The sequence below is a fragment of the Telmatherina bonti genome (genome assembly GCF_933228915.1).
Source record: "Telmatherina bonti genome assembly, chromosome: 10".
In the NCBI taxonomy this organism is placed as follows: Eukaryota; Metazoa; Chordata; class Actinopteri; order Atheriniformes; family Telmatherinidae; genus Telmatherina; species Telmatherina bonti.
Window position 1 is genome coordinate 28,924,818 of NC_136628.1, and position 25,524 is coordinate 28,950,341.

The 25,524-nt window shown below is 41.7% G+C and overlaps 1 protein-coding gene across 3 annotated transcripts in view; it reads right to left on the reverse strand.

Annotated features, from left to right (window-relative positions):
• The window catches only part of ncor1 (nuclear receptor corepressor 1), a 62,526-nt gene that overhangs the window by 9,870 nt on the left and 27,132 nt on the right, over window positions 1–25,524 (reverse strand). Inside the window, exons 15-36 of one of the 3 annotated variants that reach the window (XM_079248276.1) lie at window positions 22,712–22,842; window positions 19,547–19,842; window positions 17,781–17,846; window positions 15,041–15,177; window positions 14,855–14,948; window positions 12,660–13,107; window positions 12,426–12,549; window positions 11,993–12,170; window positions 11,241–11,408; window positions 6,481–6,647; window positions 5,957–6,071; window positions 4,919–5,004; window positions 4,665–4,833; window positions 4,459–4,584; window positions 4,283–4,366; window positions 3,938–4,188; window positions 3,520–3,829; window positions 2,994–3,221; window positions 2,565–2,771; window positions 1,977–2,126; window positions 1,413–1,568; window positions 1,161–1,296 (exon numbers count right to left, since the gene is read on the reverse strand). In XM_079248276.1, coding sequence (XP_079104402.1) covers window positions 1,161–1,296; window positions 1,413–1,568; window positions 1,977–2,126; window positions 2,565–2,771; window positions 2,994–3,221; window positions 3,520–3,829; window positions 3,938–4,188; window positions 4,283–4,366; window positions 4,459–4,584; window positions 4,665–4,833; window positions 4,919–5,004; window positions 5,957–6,071; window positions 6,481–6,647; window positions 11,241–11,408; window positions 11,993–12,170; window positions 12,426–12,549; window positions 12,660–13,107; window positions 14,855–14,948; window positions 15,041–15,177; window positions 17,781–17,846; window positions 19,547–19,842; window positions 22,712–22,842 — 3,827 coding nt within the window. The remainder of the gene's footprint in view (window positions 1–1,160; window positions 1,297–1,412; window positions 1,569–1,976; window positions 2,127–2,564; window positions 2,772–2,993; window positions 3,222–3,519; window positions 3,830–3,937; window positions 4,189–4,282; window positions 4,367–4,458; window positions 4,585–4,664; window positions 4,834–4,918; window positions 5,005–5,956; window positions 6,072–6,480; window positions 6,648–11,240; window positions 11,409–11,992; window positions 12,171–12,425; window positions 12,550–12,659; window positions 13,108–14,854; window positions 14,949–15,040; window positions 15,178–17,780; window positions 17,847–19,546; window positions 19,843–22,711; window positions 22,843–25,524) is intronic. The other 2 variants (XM_079248278.1, XM_079248277.1) reach the window with 2 other exon arrangements.

Here is a 25,524-nt window from a genome sequence, read left to right on the forward strand (position 1 = left end):
CAGGTTTACTTCTGCTACCCGAGTCAGGTTTACTTCTGCTACCCGAGTCAGGTTTACTTCTGCTACCCGAGTCAGGTTTACTTCTGCTACCCGAGTCAGGTTTACTTCTGCTACCCGAGTCAGGTTTACTTCTGCTACCCGAGTCAGGTTTACTTCTGCTACCCGAGTCAGGTTTACTTCTGCTACCCGAGTCAGGTTTACTTCTGCTACCCGAGTCAGGTTTACTTCTGCTACCCGAGTCAGGTTTACTTCTGCTACCCGAGTCAGGTTTACTTCTGCTACCAGAGTCAAGTTTACTTCTGCTACCCGAGTCAAGTTTACTTCTGCTACCCGAGTCAAGTTTACTTCTGCTACCCGAGTCAGGTTTACTTCTGCTACCCGAGTCAGGTTTACTTCTGCTACCCGAGTCAGGTTTACTTCTGCTACCCGAGTCAAGTTTACTTCTGCTACCCGAGTCAGGTTTACTTCTGCTACCCGAGTCAAGTTTACTTCTGCTACCCGAGTCAAGTTTACTTCTGCTACCCGAGTCAGGTTTACTTCTGCTACCCGAGTCAGGTTTACTTCTGCTACCCGAGTCAGGTTTACTTCTGCTACCCGAGTCAAGTTTACTTCTGCTACCCGAGTCAAGTTTACTTCTGCTACCCGAGTCAGGTTTACTTCTGCTACCCGAGTCAGGTTTACTTCTGCTACCCGAGTCAGGTTTACTTCTGCTACCCGAGTCAGGTTTACTTCTGCTACCCGAGTCAGGTTTACTTCTGCTACCCGAGTCAGGTTTACTTCTGCAGACAGGAAGCAGAAAAATAAGACAGTACATCAATGAAGCTTCAGCATTAATGATATTAGGTTAGATAGAGTTCCACCACTGTGGAAATAGGATGATTGCCGGTGTTTAAAAAAAGATTAAGTCTTTTTTTTTTTTCTTCAATCAATTTCTAAAATTTCACCTCACAATCACACCATGTGACAAAGCCAATGGCAAATGAGTTTCGTTGTTGAGGTCTGACGGTTAAGTATGTTTACAACTAAATAACCAGGTCTTGAGAAGGTTTCACCTCGTGAATTACGTTGCTTTGACAACAAACCCAGACACCGTTTTTAAGAACTAAGACTAGATGTTTACTTATATCTGAAGATTTATGGCTCAGTGATGCAAAACTTACATCAGAGAGGTGATGACACTCTTTCCCTGGAAGATGCTCGGGCGCTGCTGAACCACCACATCCTGAGTCCTGTGTGAGGGCGAAGGAGAATGCAGATAACCTCGACTCCCAGGCCGAACTGGCTGCTCTGGTCCACCTTAAAATTATAAAACAACAACCAAAAAAAAACATTATTTCCTGTATTAAACAACAATTATTGGTAAGAAAAACGTAAAATTCTACAGCATCTTTCAGGCCAGAAAAACCACTCACCTCCGCGCATGTATTCATTGGTACGATCCCGCTCTCGTTCTCTCATCTCCCGCTCACATTCTCTCTCTCGCTGCTCCCTTTCCTTTTCCCGCTCCTTCTCCTGCTGCTCCCTCTCCCGTTCTCTCTCCACACTGGAGGCAAGGTGGGCTGGGTGGCCTGTGGACAACATGAACATCACACACAGAAAACTCCTCAACATACTGCTCTTATGGTCTCGGGAAGAGGGATCAAACATCCTTGCAGTCATATTCAGATACATGCGACCATTTTCAGACAAAAAGCTACAGCAGGGTTCTACACACAGCTGCGACTCATTTCTACACTTGTTACACCCCTAAAAATAAAAACAATGATATAAACTGCTGCCATGCAACAACCAGACAGTTGTGAAGGAAGCTGTTCCCAGTATGACTGCAGTAACAATCTGTGACAGGCAAAACTGACCTTTAACACCTCAGGCCAGCGCGGGACCGCACACTTACTGAGTGTGAGGGAACATGGAGAGTCTGGCAAGGAAGATAAGGGAACACGGGGAGTAGGGATAGGGGAGGGAGGGGTCCTCACCTGGCGATATGGAAGCTGGGTTGAAAGCTCTAGGAGGGAAAGGGGGCTGAGCTCCAGTGAGGTAGGCGTTGCGTTCCAAAATGGGAGTACCTGTTCCCCCAGGGTGAGGCAACAGGATAGTTGGAGGCATCTGGGCTAGATCAATAATCCCTTTTACAGACAGAAGCAAAGGGCCAACGGTGAACAACAAGAACCAATCCATCAATTTCTGAATGTATGAACACCGTATACACTGAGCTGTAACCCATCACCATCATCTGTTAGTGCTCCCAAATACAGATTGATCAGTAAGCAACAGGGCTGCAAACGGAGTGGAATAGTGGTCAACTTGTTAGAGGCGACCACTCAGCAAATGGAGATTTGGAGGACCATACCCAATCGATAAATTGAGCCATAGCCGAATAAGTTGCAGCCCCAATAATAAAGAGCAAATCAGCTGAATTTGTTAAGGTCATTTGCTTCTGGGCGTCTGGAAAAGGTAGCCACTACTTCACAAGCACACAGTCTGAATACTACATCCCCTCCTGCCCAGGGCCTCTCCCCTGCTTGTTGTGGCAGATGAGAGAGTCAACAAGTTGAGGGCCATACCTCGAGCGCTGCCTGGGTAAGGGATAGCGACAGGCTGTTCCCGTGGAGACAGCCCTCTGGCCATGTCAGGCCGAGGGATGACTTGCATCTGCTGGGAAGTGATATAATCATTCAGGATGGTCTGCCGTGTGTTCTCCATGGTGTACAACTGGTAGGTGTTATGGTAGCCAGTTGGGGAAGGCTGCCTGGGGAACATGAATGCCGTCGCTGAGGACAAGAGGAAAGAGAGGAAAAAAAACCCAACATTTTAAATAAAACACAAACAGAAGGTTCAGATACTTATCGCCACTGCTGACGTCAACAGATGAAAAAGATCCTGAACTTTTGATGCTTATGAATTAGATGACTTGAGCTGCTTTCGTCAATCTGCTGTGATTACTCCTCTATTCATAGCTGAACTGGGAAGAGTGGAGGAGGTTTAAACCGTACCGGGATCCAGCACTCTGTGGAAGGCGAGCGCAGGGTCAAGATGCGGAGGCAAGTGGGCTCTGTACACTTCCCCAGGAACAACAGGTCGGTGGTGGGGGTCAAAGGGGCTATGAGAGGATACGGGGTCGGCGCCTGACACGGGGGACTTGGCGGGGACACTCTCCCTCTGTGTTGGAGTCATGGCACTTTTTCTGTCATGTGCAGCGGATTTTGCAGAGCTCATAGAACCTGAAAAGAAGAGGAACAGAATGGGTTCAGCTGATCCAACATACAAACACGTTATTACTCCTGCTACAGAAAACTGAATCAGGGATAAAAGGTCATCCACTGCCCTCAGCACGGGGTGCGTATCATGCATAACCCCTAACACTCTTATTCTCAGAAATAAGATTATCTGCTTTAGCAAAATGTCTAATTCAATTCAGTCTAACCTTGTAATTACAGTCGTTACAGCATTAAACCAGTAATAAATTGCTGAGGACTTTAAATTCAACAGTTTGTGAGTGAAATTGTTATAGAGTAATACCTTCTGAAGCACGTCCCAGCATGGGTGATCCTCTGGAAACCAGATTGGTGCTGTAGTTCACCGGGGTCCTGCGAGCGTTGGCGTCTTCATACATGCCCGGACTGTGTTGGGATTTACCAGCCTCCTGGTGTGTGGAGCGCAGGACAGAGGTGGTGGAGTTAACCACAGAAGTGTGGCGTACTGCCTTGCTCTCCTCATATTTGGCTCGTTCCATTGCTTCCAGTTGGGGCATGCTGTGGGACAGCTTGCTGGGACTGGTGATTAAGGATTTGACGTTGTGTTTGATGGTAGGCTGGCTCAAAGGGTGAATCTGTTGAAGGGAGAAAGATGTTAAACGAGAGGTCAATCTAACTCACAATGAACCTCACCGGTTCATATGTTTGCTTTGGTTAGAAACATGCAACTCTGAGCGTCTAACCTGAGATATGGCGCCCTCCATCACTCTCCTGTCTGACAGGTCGGGAGTCTTACACATTTCCTGTCCAGACTGATCCTGTCGTGGGATTTCGTGAATGGAACGACCCAACTCTTTGATAGTATTGACCCCTTCGTAAGGCTTCCCCTTGCCGATAGCCCCATCAAACGAACGGATGGGTGGACTCTCTATTTTTATCTGTTTACCATATTTCATTACATCCTCGTAGGCGTCAGCAGCAGTTCTTGGTGTTCCTGGAAAAGATTTGAAACATGTTTCAGCCTTTTTTATTTAACTCATTAGTGGCTTGCAGTAATGTGGATTTTTTTTTCTTTTGCCCTTTCCAACCTTGCATAATGGATCCAGTCATCAAAGGTCTTTCCTTGGAGTCTCCATGGTGGCTTTCTCTGGGTAAAGCTCTACTAATTAACCCTGAGGGGGGGAAAAGGGCATCATCACTCCTTGAAGTGGAATACAACAACCAGAACACATTATGTCTGCATAGCACAGGATAGCAACAGTACCCTCAAACGGCGCTCCCTCTCTACCAGAGTGCCCTCTGCCCATGGGTCCCTCCATCATGTCATGGGTGCGTTTCAGCTCGAGGCCGGTTCGAGGGCTTCGGGTGTTTTCCCTGGGGTTCTTTATAGCTACCAGACATACAAATACAAGCTCATGTTTGTGTGCTTGGTGAACAAATGCAGATATTAGGGACCACGATAATACGTACCATCATAGGTGAGGATGTGGCCACTCTTGCCTTCGTAGATGACATGACCTTTAGACAGCTGCTCGCCTCTGGCCTTGTCTGGGCTGCTCGGGTCTTCTGTGGCCAGCTTTGTAATCGTGCCCTTCAGGAGGTCAGCAGCAATGCTAGACTGGGGCAGGGCTGGAGTGCCCTATTTGAACGAAGAAGAATAAATAGCACTGAAATTTAAAATGAACCCTGCAGGGGAACAGAGTCTGGCTTGAACTACTTAATACCTGTGTGATTGACCCCCTGAAAGCCAGGCCTTCACCAACTTTTGATGGATTGCCTCTGCCATCCTGTATGGATGACACAGCAGCCCCTGCAAAGGTGCAAAAAGAAACAGGAAGGAGTTTATTGTTTTTTTCTCAAACAGCTCTTCCTCCATCCTACTATAAGGTCAGATATGACACAACTTTTTGTTTGTTTCTTGAAGTACATTGTACATTGTAACTAATAGCAACTGATACTTTTTTTTGTACAAACATCTATTATGCAGTATCGAGGAAATGCTGCATAAGACTGATTGTGGGTGTACACAACAGCTTGTCTGCAGCAGCACACACACAGACACACACACACACAGACACACACACACACACACAGACACACACACACACACACACACACACACACACACACACACACACACTGATAGCAACACACTTCCTTGTTCTATGAAAATATTTCTGACACGGCTTACAACATTAATCACAGACATCATTTGTGCACGTTGCATAATGTTTGGATGACAAATAAATACATAAAAGATGTTTATAAATAGTGAGTACTCCTTTTCTTCCACTAACTGGAGGTAAGCTCCACAGCTTTTTAGCGTTTACTCTCTGTGCAAAAATCCTTCAGTCTAACAAACCATATTTCTCAATTGTAAGTCACTTTGAATAAAATTCATCTGCTTATTTGCCTTGTGTTGCATCTATATCACCATAGCAATGATAAACGGATGATTACGTCAACGTCAAGATCTTACTGTCTGCAATGAAAAGTCAAGCCCAGATGACCCATACAGTACCACACTATGTAATGGCAAAAATACAGATGAGTTTGCACTACGGTGTGCAAAATATTCATAAAGCAGTGACATTTTAATAATGCAAAGATAAAACTCTGTGGCCTTCTGAATCTAGGAATCTTCCAGGTGTCTTTAACTCAGAGACATTTGAACTCAGCACACACTGACAGTGTAAATGTGACACTTTCTACTGACCAATGGAAAAATAAATCTAGTCATGTGACAGCCCAACATATCTTACCAGGCTTGTTGGGATCTAGCTGACGAGGAAGACCTAAAGAGATGGAACCCACTGAACTTTTAGCGCCCTCTGGCCCATAGACAGCATGGGATGGCAGATACGCTCCAGGAGTTCCCTGTGAAGAGAAGGAAAAAAAAAATGAGGACAAAGCACTCATCTCAGGTTCAGGTCACTGTGTTCATGAGAACAATAAAGTGGTGTCAAGTGATGCTGATCCTCTTTTGTATGTTACAGCTCAGGATCTATGACACAACATGACAATGTAAACTACACTGCGCTGAATTAAGGCGGAAAATATCTTTTACATGAATGATTTGAGAATAATAACTAAAAATAAACTAAAAGGTAAAAACACACAAACAACATCACATTTGACTTTGTTCAGTGTGTCTTATTGGGGTAAACAAACCTAGGCTTGCTGATTTTAAAAGCCTGTGTGAAAAAACAGTTTCAGAATTAGACTTGCATGTTTACATATCAGTGGTTAGAGAAAGAAAAGTGAAGGAATTATCTGAATATATCACCTGGGAGATGGAGCCTCCGTGGATGAAGGAGGGTTTGTCTGTGGGCTTGGCAGTTGGAATGAGTGGAGGCGGAGAGGGAATGTTGGGAGGTCTGCTGGGCCTGTTGAACGTCACCCGGACTCCATCATTCATCCCTTGGATCAGCTGGTTAGGGGCAGGGTGTAGGACTGATGGAAATGAGAAAAGAAAAGAAAAACAAACCACCCAATTAGAAACATTCTGGCTTTAAATACTCACATGTACAGAAAATATTACTCCTAAATGTCCTCTGCTCTCTAAACACCACAACAACCATCATGGTTGTAAAGCTTCATTTTTCCTGAAGATAAATATTCACAAGATAAAATATTCAGTCTCTGATAACAATTAATGAAATGGTAAATTAAGCAAATCCACACTTAATATTCTCTTCTCATAGACTTTGGACCAAAGCAGGTATCTGATTAAATGTCCCCTGGGACAGCTGAGTTGACAAAAAGGATCCTAACACACCACAAATAAACACCCACGCAGACCCGGAGTAACCTCTCTGCAGGGAGAGCACCTCGTGCTCTTGACTTTACAAAATTAGAAATGCAAATGGCTGTCAGAGTTCCTCCAGCGGGCACGGACGTCATCGTGCTGCTGCCTGACTAAGGGACTGACGAGAAAACAAGCCACTCCATGACAAATTTATAAATCCCTGTTGCAAGGAGACTGTGTGTCAAGCATTAACATTCAATCAGCAGTTCAGCAACAGGAACAAACAGACTGGTGAGGAGGACACAACAGAGATGTTTGTGCCAAATGACATATTAGGAATTGGACAGTGGTCATGGACCAGCAGATCCTGAGACGGTCCTCTGTCAGCTCCTACGTGTGTAAAACATAATCAACTCCACATTGACCATAATGTGCTCATCAGTGTGTGTTGCTAGAAGGAAAAACTGTGTATTACTGTACAAACTGCATGCATATAAACATAGCAAAAACTTACTTGATAATTACAGCATTTTCATTTATTTTCTTCTTTATTTTAACTAATTTTTCTAAGTATTACAGTAATTTAAACAGCTATATATGGTAGTAGTAGAAGTGGGATTTTTATTTTCCCGTTTAACACAATACATAATATTTCTGTTATAATCCTCTGGTTTAAATGGCATTCCCATTCAAAATAGTAAAGCCTAATATATTGTATGCATTCATGAGTAGATGTGTTTTACCATGATATAATTAAATAAAAATATCTTTGATAAAAATAAAATAATAAAACATAAATATCTATTTAATGAGTGAATGAATCAAATATCTTTAATTAAATAAAAAATGCATGAGGCTTGCACTCATGTAGATTTTTCACAATACTTTTAAACATACTAAAAAAAAAAAAAAAAATTAACTTACAAGCACTTAAAGGTTTCAAAGAAATGCACTGCACCAGAGAAAACCCTTCCAGCAGGAGTAAATGATATTATAGCAAAACCTGTAATACTGAAAAGGTTCCAGGACCATTCAGATGCTCTCAGATTATATCTGAAGTGGGACAAAAGTCTCTCACACATATAACCAACTACATATGCCAGGGGAACATTCACGATATGACCTGAGTCTGAAGTGAAAACAAAAACAGAAAACAAGCAGCTGTTCGTGTTAAAATTAACTCATGGTGATCGTGTCAGAAGCAGCGTTATGGGTTGTTCAGCACTAAACTGTAGAAGATCCAGGCGTCTTTTCTCCTGTTGAAAACCCCAACTTGAGACCAATACGGCGGTGTCGTTGACATGCGAAGTGGAGACCAATACCTACCGATTTATGTCAACAACTTCTTGTTTTTTCTTGGTGGTTTACACAAAACAATTTCATATATCACTGCTACTGAGTGGTAAGGAGTGTAGACATTCAGTCCTCATGCACATGTTAATGAGGTAAAAGGTGTGATGTCTTAATTCCACAAATGAATCAAGGAGGTGCAACAAACTCCACAAACTTCACACACCCATCCCTTTCCCTCTCCTCGTCTTCTTCTCCCATTTTTTTTCTTTTTTTTTTAAATAAAAAAAGCACCTTTGAGCAAGGGACAAAACATGAAAATTATTGCAATTTCCTCCAACTGCAAATAAAGTTCAATTCAATTCTTATATGAAAAAGATTCATTTTTACTTCTTTCCATTCTGGGAAATATGCCTAAAATTGTAAACATAAAGCAAGTAACTAAGTTTGAAGAAGAATGCTGTAGCCTACATTCATTTATGTTTTTTTGTTTTTTTTAACCAAAATGGTCAGAATAACTTGCGTGTAACTGGGAATGAGCTACAGAACAATCTGAGTAGTCAGAGTAGTAATAGTCTTGTAGACATTTGTTGTAACCTGTTGGATCGAAAACACAATTAAACCAGGTTTAACTAGACACCATCCAAATCTGACAATGGTATCGCAAAGATCCAGCTGCTCATCAAAACTCTGAACCCAACACAGAAGCTCCTACGGATCTATGCCTGGTATCAATAAAACGCACAGAAAAGTGTGTTTCCTAAAATCCCCTCATTAAACATGTTTACATTGACACTTATAAGACTGAAAACAACAACACAGCAGTCCGCTACACGATGATGCAACAACAATATCTTGGAATAAACTGACAAAATTATTTTCTCATGCATGATTTATGAATGATATGAATGGCTGTCAGTGTCAGGTATCGACACTCTGACAGCCATTGATGGCTGGAGTTGAGCTCCACAGCTTTTTGTTGTTATCAGTAACAAAAGACATGTAAACCTCTCTGTACAAAAATCCTTCAGTCTAACAAACTATATTTCTCAATTGTAAGTCACTTTGAATAAAATTCATCTGTTTATTTGTCTTGTGTTGCATCTATATCACCACAGCAATGATAAACGGCTGATTACGTCTACGTCAAGGTCTTACTGTCTGCAATGAGAAGTCAAGCCCAGATGACCCATACAGTACCACACTATGTAATGGCAAAAATACAGATGAGTTGGCATTATGGTGTGCAAAATATTCCTAAAGCAGTGACATTTTAATAGTGCAAACATAAAACTCTGTGGCCTTCTGAACCTAGTATTAGAAGAGGTAGGTTAGAAGGGGATTGCTGGGAATGACCAAAGACTTTAGTTGGAAAAATTCTAGTTTTGTGATTTTCATTTGTACGTCCGGTGATCATTTATTAATTTTCCCACACTGCTCAGTCCGAGTCAGGGTCTTGGCAGACGGGCGACAGGCAGGGTCCAGCCAGAGACAAACCACCACTTACACTCACTTATAGTGAGAATTTAGAACCCAACATGCATATCTTTGGATGGTGGGAGGAAGCAAAAGTACCAGGAGAGAACACACTAATACACTGGTGAACATGCAAACTAATCAGTGCTAATCAGTGTGTAACCCATCCTGTGGTCATTATAAAAAAAACAAAACAAAAAAAAACAACTCAAATTACAATTTTCCAGTAGTATGTCACATATGCATGCTCCTATAGACAGCACTAGAAAAGAGCTGAAGGACTGCCGCCCTTTTACAGTCTCAAAAAAATACTCAATCGTGTTTCTTAGAACGGTGCAGAGTGCACCTGAACTTGTAATTCATGGCCATCTACCAGTTCATCCTTGCAATAGATAAATAAAACTGTAGCAAATAACAGAGCAGTATTTGTACTGCTGTATTTACTAACTACAAAACTTTGCAAAGAGCATAAATCTGTCCAAGAAAACAAGAAAAACAGTTTATCCAAATCTACCTGATAGCAACAATTATCAATACAGTTTTTAATGGTTTATGCTTTATTCTTCCATTTATTTGGATTTACCAGAATCTAAATATTCATCCTTATTTAGAATCTAAATATTCTAAATAGTGGGAAAATATTTTTCCAACAGCTACTAAATTATATTGATGTGTCACAAAATACTGCATCACATTCAAATTAAGTTAAAAAGTCGTGCATCACTGTATCCAACTCTGGTAGAAACTTGCCTCCACTGGTGATACTGGTCACAGAAATGTATGTAAACAGATTTAAAGAAAAAGGAAAGTACGATGCTATTTGATAAATATGAGTGGAAGGAGAACTGGAAGCTAGGGGAATTTACTAATAGAAATGGCTTTTTTTTTTTTTTTTTTTAGAAGATTAGAAAAGTGTAGCTGCTAAAGAAATTTGCCGGAGGTGAAAAGAACAGACACCGCCTCTTTCAGGTAAATTCACAGACGTTAGTGATTTTAAAACTGTCACAGATACTTCAGTGTTTTTGTTTGCTTGAACAAATGCAACAAAACACAGAGATTTCAAATAAAGTAATGATCCAAAGGCTCCTCACAAGTAAATAAATAAAAATGCTCCAAATGCAACCATCAGGAAACACTGAAAATAATCATCATCAACACTTGCAACGATATCAGAGTTTCCTCTTCACGTACGTTTTGCTCATCATGCTGATCCAAATGTGCTGGAAAGAAAAGGCCAAACCCAAACAGCATCACAAGCGTCGTCACGGTTGTCCTCTCCGGTCCGTTAACTTCCAACAAACACTACTCAAACCGACATCGTCACATATTCAATATTAGCTTAAAAGAGAGCAAAATCAATGCCTCAAACAATATGTCTGCAGTGTTTGAGTCCATCTGATGTAATGCTCCCAGTTGAGTTGAAAAAAAGCCTCCAATGTTAAGTCCAAAAGACACGCTAGTTTGGATCAGCAAGGGAAGGCAGGAGCCAAGACAGTTGGGGTGGAGGAGGAAATGAGGATGTGTGCTTTTACCTGGTGGCACACTGTAGCAAGAGGCATTGGGGGCGTTGGGGTCAGGCTGAGGTGAGGCCTTGCTCAGCTCCCTTGGGGAGAGTCTGTAGGGAGAGCCTGGCTGACCGGAGAGACCCTCCTGGTCCAGAGCCAGCATCATGTCATAAGGGATGTAGGGTAAGGGCTTACCTGCAGTGCACAGGCATAAGGACAAAAGGAAAATAACCACTATTAAAGCAAAAGCTCAATGCCAGTGACCATTGAGCTGCTCCAGAATGGATGGACCTGTGAAAAAAAAAAAAAAACAGCACCACCTGGACACACACCTGCTAAAACGCATATGCTATGTTGGTGCCAAAGCACAGCAGCATACTGGGAGCTGCTCCACTCATCACAGACCTTTGAATAAAAGGTGCTAAAAGCTTTTAAAAATCACCGCGGTTACTTCACTGCTTTCCCACTTCTAAAAGGCTGAACTACCTCTGAAAGCACCGAACATCCAGTCCGGATGCATTCAACTTAGACAAGTCCCCCAAAAAAAAAAAGAAAGCCAAGGAGGTATCCATCACCAACTAGAGCCGCATGAAGAGGAGCACCAACGCAGACGTCAGCTTGCAATGTAAAAACGGGGTCAGCAAACTTTCTGTCTCGGCTCAGTTCAACTACAAATGAATTAAATTAGCTAGAAATAGTCTACTAAACATTGCTTGTGGAGTCATGGACAGCTTAGAGGAGTTGAGTGGACACACAGGGTAAAGTTTTTCTTCTCTTACCATCTCTGTCCATTATGGTTGGGCTTCGAGTGTTGAAGGGTGGTCTGCGCTCCAAGTCTCCCTGATCCTGCCTCTGCTTCTCCTCCTGATGAGCTGATTCATGTACTGCTTTGATCTGATGCTGAAACATGGTTAAACCACTGATGGGCACTGCACCCACGCCATAAGGACCAGGCACCTACATGACAAATAAGGGACAAAAACAGGTCTAAATGTGTTTGAATGACAAATATAAATGAAATAAGGTAATGGTCACTATAAATAGCGAAGCACTGTATAAAAAAATCTGACCAAACTTCAAATGTTAACGTGAATGTTTGAAATATGTTGGAATTTATGTTGTTTTTTTCAGGGTTTTACAGGACAAATTATTTGATGTTTCCATCTCATTCAACCTGCTGCATTCCTCTTTGACAGCCAACCTTACACTAACCATGGGAGGGATGGCAGCTGCCCGTTTCTGCAGCTGCTGGATGTTGAGTTGGACTTGCTTGGGTGAGGACATGAGCACCGAGCCAGGAGGGCTGAGCAACGATGGTTTTTCCATGGAGTATATTCTGCAGGGTTGGCAAAATATTAGTCACCCTCAAAAGCACAAAAACAATATTGTTCTTGTAAAATGTAATTATATACAGACAAAACAAATACAGGAATCATAGGCACTCACCTCTGCCGATCAGGCTCTGCTTCCACATCCTCGTCAGCACTGCAGGTGGCGCTGGAGTCATTATCTGAATGAAGGTCTCTTTGCCTTTCGCCATGATCTCCCTTTTCCCCTTTTTCCCTGATTTCAGGCTCCATCTTGACCTGGACTTCTCCAGTCTTTACATCCATATCTTGAGGTTCAGTTTTCGGATGCACTGGGCCTGGAAAGGTAGCCACCCTGATCTTTTCCTCCTGAGAACCCGTCTCGCTTTCCGGGCTTTTCTCTTCCTTGACATGTAGTTCCCCGTAGGAAGGCTCTGGGGCCTTTCCATTGCTGGCCTGACCTTCATCCTGGTCTGTGCACGGGGCATCTCCCATGGAGCTGTCTGCCCTCTTAGAATCACCGGATTTTGAGGAGTCAGTCTGAGAGGGGGAAGGGGCACTCTCTGTGTCAGAGCTGTTGTCGCCACCTGAAGCAGCAGGAAAAAAGATAAATTAGTGCATGTCAAGTCGTGTCTGTGAAAGTGACTAGAACACAGGATTTCAAAGCCTATGTCAGACAAATCAAAAGCAAGTCTAATAAAAATGCATGTGTAGCTAAAGCAAAACACAATTTGTACTATGAAACGTAATGACTGAGTTGCCATGTAGGAAAAACAATCGCAGAATGAGGTGCGGATATTTCTTGATTTCATATATGCATGTTGATGTAGATGTAAACAACTCTGCATCAGCGCAATGACAAAACAGGACCACAAGTTTGAAAACAAAAGAGATAATGGGTTGGTTTTTACAGTAACAGAGTTAAAAAGTTGTAGTTGACAAAATGACTTAGAAAAACCAGGAAACACACTAAAAAGGTTAGAGTACTCTGCTAACATAACTAATGGATGATAAAAGATACAGGAATGCAAAAACGAATACGCTCTTAAAAAAGCAGGCGTGTGGAAATGTTTGAAGTTTTAAATCTTAATAGAAAGCAAGAAAATGAATAAGACAGGTGCAGTATGTAAAATCTCTCTCATAAAAATTAATACTTTATAAAAAATACCTAATATGAGCAAACAGCAGCATCTCTCAGCTCAGTCAGTCTTATTAGGAATTACTGCTACCATAAAAGTAGCCGCAGTTGTTGTCACTTTAATACTTAATCAGCTAAAGCTTTGTTTAAAGAGAAAACTCAGAGCAAACCTACGTGCAATGTGCTGAGGAAGGACACCTAAACTGGCTCAAAAAAGTTCACGTTTTTCTTTTTATATCAACACAAGCAAGCACCAAATGAAAAGGGAATTCTGTCTGCTTGGATTAGTTAATAAAAAACAATGCTTATAATCGGTCATTAAGTATTTTAAGGACTCTGATCTTTCATCTGGAAGGATTCACTTAATATTCCAAAAATACATTCACACGTCTGTTAAGACTCTCTGTGCTGTAACTATAGCCTAATTTGTTTGCTTCTGAAATGACAAACAGACAACAACAATAGAGTTTTAATTAATTTCATAATGAATTTCAGGTACCTTAGCCTACAAACTGGATAAGCTAAACTCAACAGAGAGAAAACAGCGAGTCTTAAATGATTTTTCTTTTTAAATCCACCATCTCTGAACAGAGAAACCTGCCTGTTCAAAATATATGCCTGCCATTGTGTTGGCTTGTTCTCCACTGCTGCAGCTGTTGCTATGGTGATGACAGCCCAGATAGTATGAAAAAACAATTTGCAGATGCATGAAATATGAAAAAAGTGCACCTTTACCCAAATTAAACTGCTTGTGAGTGTAACCATTATACACAATTACACCAATGTTTCATGTAGCTTCATGCATGTCGTGATCTGAAATCTGCAGGCTGGAGATAAACATCTGCACCTCTAACTTTAACAAGATTAAGACAAAATCCGATAAATACTGCAGAAAACATGGTCTTTTTCACCCATCTCTTTATAACTACAGTCAGCACAGAGGCTCCTTTGCTCCTAAAGCACAAACTCTCTTTTGATCCCCTTCGCTTAACTTCTCTGAAGACTCAGGCTGAAACTGCAAAAGTCTGAGGAAGAACAAAAATCTAACACCAAACCCAGGGCGTGCAGATGCTCAGCCTTTATCCTCACTGCCCTTGGACTTCCAACCCCAAATAAACAAGAAGAAAAGCCCAAAAGTTCTTGGGAATGTGTGTGAAACAAAGGAATACACGCTTCTTATCGTCCATCTCTCTGACCTTCACTGTACTCTGCGTTGTCTTCGTGATCGTCAGGTGATGCTGTAGCTTGTCCTTCCCCTTGAGACCTATCAGCACGAGCCCTCCGAGTGTCCTGGGAAACAAAAGAACGAGAATCATCACCTTGCACGGCTACATTATGGCCCCAAAAGCTCACAGAAACCAGCAAGACGGCCGTTTTTTTACCTGTTTATGCTGCTGGAGCAGGTTATCCAAGTTGTGACGTCTCTTGTAATTGAAATAAAAGTTTTTGCACTGCGCCTCGCTTTTGGTTCCCACCATTTTGGCAATGGCAGTCCAGTTTCGACCATGTTCAACAAGCCCTGGTGCAGGACGAAGGAAGACAATTTAAAACTAATCCATATCATGAAAGGTTGATATAATCGTATATCACATTTCATCTAGAAGTGCTTTATTAAAATATTCCAAGCAATTAGAGCAAGAAGCAAAAGAAACCTGAAATGAAGAGCTCAAACACACTAAAAAGAATAAAAGATTTTTAAAAAATGGATAGAAACAGAAAGCAGAATACATACTTTGAGTTACATATTGTTCATGTACATGCACAAAAAATATATTAAAAAGAAAAACTCAATAATAATTATATGTAGTGGTAAAAAAAAAGTTCAGAGATCTGATTTTAAAAAAAACAAACTATTATTTGGATCAGACTTTAGATTTCCATTAGTTTGTTCCAGATGGTAGAAACTAAATGTTGGTTTTCCAAGGGGTATAAACAACAATACGTTTACCTCCTAGCAAATATTTATTGTGCCAGGCTTTAGCAAGGCTGCTAACGTCCCACTGCAGTCGCTGTACAAGCAGATGTTAAGAAATCTTAAAAAGATAAAGGATCTCAGAGGTCTACATACACTCATTAAGCTTGCTATAATTATATCCGAATTCCAGTGATAATCTGTAAAAGGCAACGTGATAAAAACCATTGCATCAAGCTAAATAAGTACAAATGGCTACATTTCCAGAGGATGATCTACAATATTTATTGCCTTTTTTTCCCCTTTTACTGTAAAAGGAAAACTACTAAATCCCTTATGATCATGCATGGAGCTACGGTTGGACCTTCCTACTCCAATTAACAATGTTAAGTATACCATTGGCTTTGAAGAGCTCAGTAAACACAAACTACTCTGACCTGGACGCCTGCCATTTACCTTTGACATTTACATCTCTTCAAATCCTGCAACCTCGTGGTTTCTCCCTCCCAGCCCTGCTTTAGACGGAGGAGGCTGGCAACTTATCAAATCACCACAGAGCTAAATTAAAAAACCCCATCACTGTTCTAGTTTCAAGAAAGGACGGTATGCGGAGAATAAACCTCAGCAAAAATCCAACAAGCGTATCTTTTGGAAGTTAAAACATCTAAAACACCTAAATGAAAACATCTAACCCGGTCACCTTCACAAAGTTTCTCAACTAAGCTGAACGCCGCTGCAGTCCCCTACAACTGATAACAACACAAACCTTGTACCTTAAGACCGAGTTTACCTGATTGCAGGCTCAACCATATTGACACTGATCACATGGTAAATTAAGTTCCCTTGTTCAGGCAATCTAACAGGGGAATAGAGACTTTTACTCCCGTCAACTGTGACATGACTGAAACTTTAAAGATGAGAGCTTTATTTCTGTAACCATAGCAACAGTCGACCCTTTTGGACTCGAACACGCTCTGGTGATGAAAACTCTTGGAAGGCCCGATTTGCCATCTTCATTTTATATCCTTGACACATGGCATGACACATGTTATATACTGCAAATGGGTAATATTTTGACTTTAGATTAAGAAAAATCCTAAACAAACAAACAAAAACATTTCAGGAATGTTTAATAAGATAAAGAAGAGTATTTTCCTTTGTGGACTTTTTGTTCGCACTGTTTGAAGCATCTTTATTCTGTGTCAGTGAATGCATGCAGACAAAGAAAAAACATTTCTATATTTTCTTATATTAGTTCATCTTAAAGCTGAAAGCTATGAGCCATCTGATTGGCTTTTAGGCATCTAAAAACCTGATAGCAGGGGAAAAAAAAAATTAATGCTGAACATGTGTGAAAAACACACATAAGATAAAAGGCTTATATTTTACAAGTTCTCTTTAAAAATGTAAATCCTAAGCTTTGTAAATGTTAGCTTAAGCTCAACAAGTTATAACTACAGCATGACTAAGAGGGAAAGTAGCCTACTGTGCTTCTTTGCATGACCGGCCATGTATGGCAGCATTAAAGTGATTTTTGAACCAGGTTCGTCATATGACTGCCTTCTTTCAGCAACACTAATCCACACACACGGAGCATACAGGTCTGAATGCCTGAGAAGGTAATAGTAGCTTGCATTTTTTTCTACCTAAGAGAGTCTTTCTACTTTGGAGAGTCTTACTTAAACCACTAAAGTTATGCAAACCGTGGAAGAGGGGACGCATTTGAATAGCATGTGACCCAAAAATGGCTGCAGTGCTGCAGACTGAGATCAAGCAGGGTCATTTATCCATATTTCGAGGAATTTATAGAATGAAAACAACTGTAAAATATTCATACAACGCAAATAATTATGAATATCATGCTCTGTAGTTTCTTGAATAGCATTAATCGATCATTTCTAGGAGGAAAGCATAGCAGTGAAGCCAAGAAAAAGGAAAAAAAAAAGAAAAGGAAAAGAAACTCATGCTTCTATCGGCTTCCAGCAAAACACCAGCATGAGCGTTACACTGGTGTAAATGCATGCGCACATTCATTCCTGTGTGAATGAAAGAAATGGGCAGGGCGAAGCAATATCAGCTAATCAGAGAAACATCAGAGAAGGTTAAGAAACCAAACATGATATAAAAAAAAAAAGGCAGAGAGGAGCCTCGGTTGCAGAAAGAGAGAAGAAAAGAGCAATTAAGAAAAGAGAAATGAATCGAAACACTACCTTTTTTGGCGACCTCCATCTCCTCCTCGGTCCAGCGAGAAGTTTCTCCGGTTTCACCAGCACCAGCTAAATCACACAGAGGAGATACAGCCCCATCAGCACTGGCAGACAGAAAGCAGGAAAACAGCAGAAAGTGGAGGAGGGAGGGAGGGAGACAGATAGAGAGCGAGAGAGAGAGAGCGAGCAAGCAGCGATCCTCTCTTCAGCCGTCTTCGTCTCATGGCCACTAATCTAATAATCTGTTTACATTCAGCGCTGCCGAGACCTGCTCCCTCACTTACACTCTCTCTCACTCGCCTCCTCGCGCCCTCCCATTCTTTTCCCATCTATCCTTCTCTCCCCCTTCCCCACTGCCCCAGAGCAAGCCCTCCTCCTCTCTAATCCACAAGGGGAGGGTTTTGGTCAGCTGATACAGCGCCAGACAGTAGAGGAGTTGAGAGCCATGCCTCCCTCTTTTGGAAACGGCCTTGAATGCAGACAAATAGGCAGATAGAGCAGCCAGCACGAAACCCTCCCACCACTCATACTGTGACTCTGCACATATGACACAAACACAGATACACAATGCATTTCGCCAGGGGGGAAAAAAAAGAAAAAAAACCCTCCCCGCCACTACAAAATTCACAGAAGTGCACGGTTGGAGAGGAGCTGGACGAATGAACTCTATCCCACTCTCCTCCATGGCATCCACTGACAGCGTGTAAACACTGGGACATATATAGCCACAGACGTACCCTTGACATTAGCTGGGAGTCTCTTCCACCCACCCACCTTGAAGATGAAGAAATCAATCCATCTTGTTTTGAGTGATACAACAAAAAGTTTCCTCCTGCTACAAAGTCTGTTACATTAAGTCTAACAAATGTCTACAAAACTACGCAGCCTTCTTAAATGGCACCACTACTATTACTAATGACAGGTCAGGTTCATCCGCAGTCATTACTGATACATGTGACATTAATACAGGAGGTCACACACACACGATCCTCTATTTACTTCAACATTTACCTCAATCAGTACCTTTATTAACTCATCTGGCATCATTTCAACAGGACAAGACTGACCTATAGTTACCCCTCAGCACCAAGCCCACATACTTCTAAGAAGCAGCATAGATTACAACACAGCAAACAAACAGTTTCACATATCTATAATGTTGCAGAAGAGATAATCCCATTGACTAAGTCTCATGTCAACCAGGATTTGTCCACAATTTAAGGAATGGACACGCAGATGTGGGTTAATTAATGACAATATAAGGTAACCAACACTCCCTAGACTGTTAAGAATTCAACAAAAGGCAGCTGGCAGAGAAGCGTAATTACAAAGTACTGAAATAATGATAAAGTTTAATACAAAGGCCACATGCAGAGGCGCGGATACCTGACAACCTGAGCTGCCAGCTACCGATGACAGCTCTGACAGAGCAGTGCATTCCTTTGGTGATGGATAGCTAGCAAACAGCTTCATAATGGCTTTCATTGCACATGGTAACGTGCCACATGTTCAGCAATCAACACAATGCTGTTTGAACCCTGACAAAACTAAAAAAAAAAAAAAAAAGCAAAAAAAATGTTAACGCAACAATCACACCATTAAATCACCAGTCTACTGCCTTACTGCTCATTTTACCACTGGAATAGAAAATAATGACTAAATGTAGCCCAACCCCATTTCTCTATACCCTTTATCATGAAATTAAATAAATTATAATAATCCATTTTTTTTCAACAAATGTTTTTTTTCAACAAACTGAGAAGAATCACCTTTATTAGTATCCGTTGAAGCCACTGGAGTCAGGGCTTTTGCGGGCTCTTTCATGGCCTTATGTGCTGTATCAGATTTAGGGAGCAGTGGAGGATCTGGCAGCGCAGGCTCAGAGGCGGGGGGAGGCGCTTCCTCGGCAGCAACAGATGCAGCCTCATTGGCCATGGAGCGTGTGGTGATCCTTCCCTTACGGCGGCCCTGGCTATTGGCAGTCTTCCTGCCACGCGGCGTGTTCTGCTCCTTTCCGTCCTCGTCCTCCCCTCCGTCACACTTGTCTTTGTCCTTGCCAATGTCCCTGTGGTTTTGGAGAGGGAAACACGGCTTTTAGCTTCTGGTACAGCAAATAACTATTCCCTGTTGACGCAGCAATATCAGCCTCTTCTTGTAATCAGTCTCCCCCCCCCCACAGACTGAACAGCGAATAAGAAATGATCTGTACTCGAGCTGGACAGACATATCAACAAGTCAGCGAGTTGGACACGATTCCCGAGTCTTCTTTAGAGCATGTGTCATTCCAATTACCAGAGGAAGTGTGACTTCTACTGCCACATTTCAGATGTTTAATAAACAAGCATATTTGCTCTTTTACTCTGTAAGTGTGTGGAGATTTATTTATTTGCTCAGGCGTGTTAGAAAACAACTTCTGAAAACATGTAAAAGGACTCACTTACATCGAGCCAAGTAACGGAGTTCTGAGTTTAGGACTGATCAGAGATCAATAACAGTAGATTAAAGCTTAACATGACCCCCCCAACCTTGAACGGACTATAAAGTAGAAGCATTTAACTAACCAACAGAGACATCTAGCTATACACATGGTACAGACAAGATTAACTACTCCACTACTCTGTTTTTCGTTTTATTTGGAATGATAAGATGAAGAAGATGTGCACTGATTTAAAAAGTGGAAAAGTTAGAAAACGAGTCTGTGGCTGCAAACCAATGCCGATTTTGTAATGAGCCACGTTCATAAAGAGCTCAAGGATTCCCCACTTTTACACCAAGTGGTTGAACTTTGCTGAACAAAATGCTTTTACTATAGAAATGTTTACAGTTTCTCCGCTCAAACAACATCACATAATAATGGCAAGAACCTAAACTCTGAAAGGTTTCCCTAAACTATCTCTGCAAGTCCTGTGAACTTGTACAGATGGGATATGAAAGACAACATTATGTGCCCCCGATGGAGGTGGGGTACAGAGGCGATCCAGCTCAATCTGTCTAAAAGTTGCTATCAGTTGTGGGACTGACAGGAAGTGAGAGGAAGAAGGCGGTGAAAGGATTGGGGGAGGTGGCAGAGCGCGCCTCCTGTTGGATATGTATGGAGGAAGAAGGAGGAGGCAAGAGGCTGGCCACCTCTACTGACCCGCCAGGAGAGTTATGAGATCAACGTTGCTAATTCTCCATTCATTCCTCTGGAAGTTGCACGATGATGCGAAAAATTGCTGCCCTCTTTCAGCCAAGCAACGTTTGTGCATGTGACATGCACACACGACACAAGAAATTTGAAAAATGTTCAGCTTTTATTGCTGTTGCAACCAATAAGCGAGGGTTTCGTTGACAGAACATGGAGTTTTTCTAGATCGGCCTTCAGATCTGCTATCAAATTATTATAATTCACCAGGATGTTTCCTTGTTTTTCAAAAAGGATGAATTCAGGTTGTTTTTTTCTTCTGTCAAGTAAAGTTGACAGCAAGATTTCTGTCCATTCGAGCAATCTCCCGACTCGTCATTCTTCATGCATTATCTGTCACGTACTGTGGTGAAAACGCCAAAAGTTCTTCCAATATCATAACCAATCAAATTTCTTGGAGGGAAGCAATCAGAGCGCATGATGTGCAACACTGCTGTTGTTGCTTCTGTTTGTCACATCCTGTGTGTTGGGGTTCACCTGGGTGGTGATGAATTTTGCTTGACACTGATGTTTGTCACCCCCCGTGTGTCAAGCCCATTATGGTTAAGGTTACCATCTGACGACACAAACTCGTGGCTAAAGGCTGCAGCTATTAAGCAATGACTGAAGAGAAAAGCGTAACTAGGTGTGCGTAACTACTACAATAACTAAAAGCTCAGACATTCAGCATCTATTTCTCAGCGGGGTTGAGCTGTGGAATATGCTCGTTTAATCAGAGAGGGAAAAGAAATCTAGCGATGCATCGAGGTAGTCAGCTGACCTCATTTATTGGGCACATGGTGTTGTAAAGGTGTCATATGCAACTTCAGAGAAACTGTCTTGGTGTTTTGACCACTCGACACTAATGCCAGGCGGACACTGTGCGATTTTAGAAATCTGACTGTCGGGGAAATGCTCCCACTGCACCACCGGGTTTGTCCCTCGTATTCTATTTGACCCTACAACATGTGTACTCATACTGTACGACTGCTGTCAGCCACGATTATTGACAACCACGACTAGTTGTCGGCGTCAGTCGGTGTGTGACGGCACGGTGTGCTCGAGTGTGAACAACGAAAAACAAAGGTTCCTTGTTCCTATGACAACCGCAGCGTGCCCGACAACAAGATGGCGAGCAGACACCAAGTTGTTGCAGTTGTGTGCGCTGTCTTGTGCGCTGAAATGAAAAGAAAGAAAACCTCGTGTTCTCTCCATAGCTCTACTAATCTCTCTTCTAGCAGCTGTGTCCACGTCTGAAGTTGGGGTTGCCCACCATTGTTTAAAGCTCCACCGGTGTCTTCTGTGCAGGTGCGAACGTAGAATCGTGACGTAACACCACTCACACTGTACGAGCGACGGCGAAAATTTCTGACATGCCAGAAGTTTGATCGGGAGGTCGCAGCATCATCGTTAGAACGTAGCAGCAATGAATCCTTCCTCGTGAGTGTTCTCACACTGTACGGCTTACGACCTCCCGACCGGACATCCCGACGCTACCATGTTTCCATGATGACGCAGCGTGGTCTGCGACAGCAAAATCGTGGTGAAATCCCCTCAAAATCGCACAGTGTCCGCCCGGCATAAGCCATCATACGGGTCTTTTCCGCTGCTTAGGTTTGTGTCATATCTTTCCTTAGATGTGACATCCAAACTGTCTTTATACTTTGTTTTCTCCTCATAACTCTGCTGTTCGAACCCTTCTGTTGTGATACTTGCAAAATGGCGGACATGAAGGCATTAAGTGAAGCAGCTCTATACAGCAACTACTCACCGAGAATCCTCCTTTTCATCTTTCTCTTCCTCGTCCTTCTTTTCTTCGTCCTCTTTTTTCTCTGATTTCTCTGATTTGTCCTCTTCGTTCTTGTCTTCGGACTTTTCTTCTTGTGCGGGACGTGTTATTTGCTGCAGATAAAACAAATCGGTACATTTTTTTTTTTAGCTTTCTTTGTATTGCTATTGTATTGTGGACAAGTCTGACGGTACTTTACGAAGACACATAGCATATAGGTTACTCAGCAGAATGCTGCAGACCAGTTACATGCCCATGTATGGGAGACCTCAGTACAACGGACACTTGTCTAGTCGGACGAGAAGAAGCATCTTAAACATGGGTGTCCAGCTCCGGTCCTCGAGAGACACAATCCTGCAGATTTCCCATGTATCCCTGCTCCAACACACCTGAACCAAATTAATCAGTCTATGTGCAGAACTCTATTGGCTGTTGGATCTGATTAAGATGAGCCAGTTGCATTGGAAAAGGGATACATTGAAAACTTACTGGACATCGGCCTTCCAAACTAAAAACTTCCTACATTTTTTGGCTTTTAACACTTAATTTTTTCTTTAAAAATATTTTTATATTCTGTATTTTATCTATGTTCTTTCATGTGCTTGTTGTGATTTTTGCCCTGTTTTTACCTTGTTTTTTTATTGAGATCAGCATTTTGAGTTCTTGAAAAAATGCTACGTGAATAAAATGCATTGTTTATTATCATCATCATTATTATTATCATCATCATTATTATTATCATCATCATTATTATTATTAGTATTATTATTATTATTCGAGGACCGACCTGGGACACCTATGATCTAAAACCTTTTCAAACAAAATAGTTTTTAGTACTCAGATTGACTTGACTTCAGTTTTCACATAAACAGATAAGTCCAATTTGTTGCACAAATATTTTCAATTTATTTTTACTATTTTCGCCTTTCCCAAAACTTTTAAAAAAATTTTAAAATTTTTTTTTTAAAAAATCACTGAGAATACACTGGTCGTTTTCATTCATGAATCAGACCTGAAAACCCTCAGAAAGTGGCCTGTTGTTATTACTGTCTCAGTAAATGCCTTAAAAAGGAAAAAGAGCCTGACACTGACAATAAACTTAAGATTAAATATATAATAATAGCAAGTTATGTAGAATTTTAAAACCAAGGCAGACAGTGATTAAGGACATAGCAACATTCTTTATCAGCACTGCTGCTGAGGTACACCACAGAAAGCGTCTTCCTGACAGTTGCATGAAAGCCCCGCTCTGGAACAAGTCTGGCTACGCCAAGCCAAACATCTCATGCTGGTGCCGTACCAGATGGGGCGATGGAATGTGCTTCTCTCATCGGTAAAGGAAAAAAAGATATGGACTGAGGAAAAGATAAATAGGGGTACAACTTCTGAAGGAAACAAAAACGGGATGTGGCCGTCTCGTTTACGACACCATGATTGCACAAGAGGAGTCTGGCTCCCTCAGCTTGCAGTTGGGTCTGCAGTGTCTCTGTCTTGCAGAATGAGCAGCTCTTCATGCTAGCCCTAATTATAGACAGGCAATAATCGGAGGGATTCTGTGTTAGAAAGGAGCTGAGCATCTAATCTACGGCCAGCTTAGTTCGCAACTTTCCCTTAAAAAAGTTGTACATAAAATTTAACTTAAATCACGGTTACTGTTGTTGCTATAAAATGTACAAATGTCCAATTTGTTTCCAATTCCTTCATACTTTTTGGGATCAATTAGGTATTTTAGATATTTCCAATAATATCCTGAAACATTGCCCTGCGATGAACTGGCGAGCTGTCCAGGGTGTACCCTGCCTGTCGCCCAAAGCCAGCTGGGATAGGCTCCAGCTTCCCCGCAACCCTGAATTGGATTAAGCGGTTCAGAAAATGAATGAATGAATCCTGAAACACCACAAAAATACCAGTCAGACAACATTATTAAGGTAGTATTAGTTCTACAGCATATTGTGATGATGCAATCTCACATCATGGTTTTTACTGCATGTGGGTGGGTGCAGAGAGGACCGTTTCTATCCTAAATTTGGACATTAAATGGACATTAAATGGAGTGCACATGTAGAGCACTTTTCTAGTCTGACATGACCAAATTCACCCAATCACACACACTGTCATACAACACTTCTTAGTGTTTGTTTCTTCCAAACCCACACAATAACACTGTGATTGACACATCAGGTGCAATGCGAGGACCACTGTCTTGTTCAATGGCCTCTATATTTAGTCTGGAGAAGCATGGTTATTGATTTATTGACTTTTTGGTTGTTATATGATTGGTTTTCTTCCTGGTCAGCAATGCTTTCCTACTGTAGTGTGTTTTTGCTGTACTGCAATTTAAGTTTTTTTTTTCTTGCAGGATTTATTTCTGCAGATATTCTATCCTCCCATGCATGTTCTTCATTGAGGTACTGTTCTGGTTGGGTGAGGGAGTGCTCATGTTTGCTTTGGAGTTGGTCACACAGCAGTGGCATTCCTGCCTCTTCTCCCACATGGAGTAAAGAGCCTCTAAACAGATGTCGTCTGAAAGCAAATGAGGCCCTGTGATTCTTCATGTACGTAAAAGCGGCTCTTTCCACACTTGTCTCAAATATTTTAAGCAATTTAATTTCTGCCCTTTTATGCTGATTCACAAGTTCTATTTGATTTAAGAAACGATGGAGCCACAAGTCAGTCTTACATTTCCCACCCCATAACTAGGGTTGCCAGAGGAATCTAGCTTCTACTACAAGGAATTTTACCTATAGAGTAGGAAATAAAAAAAATGGCTTTGTCTTTGCTGTAACAGTATTGTT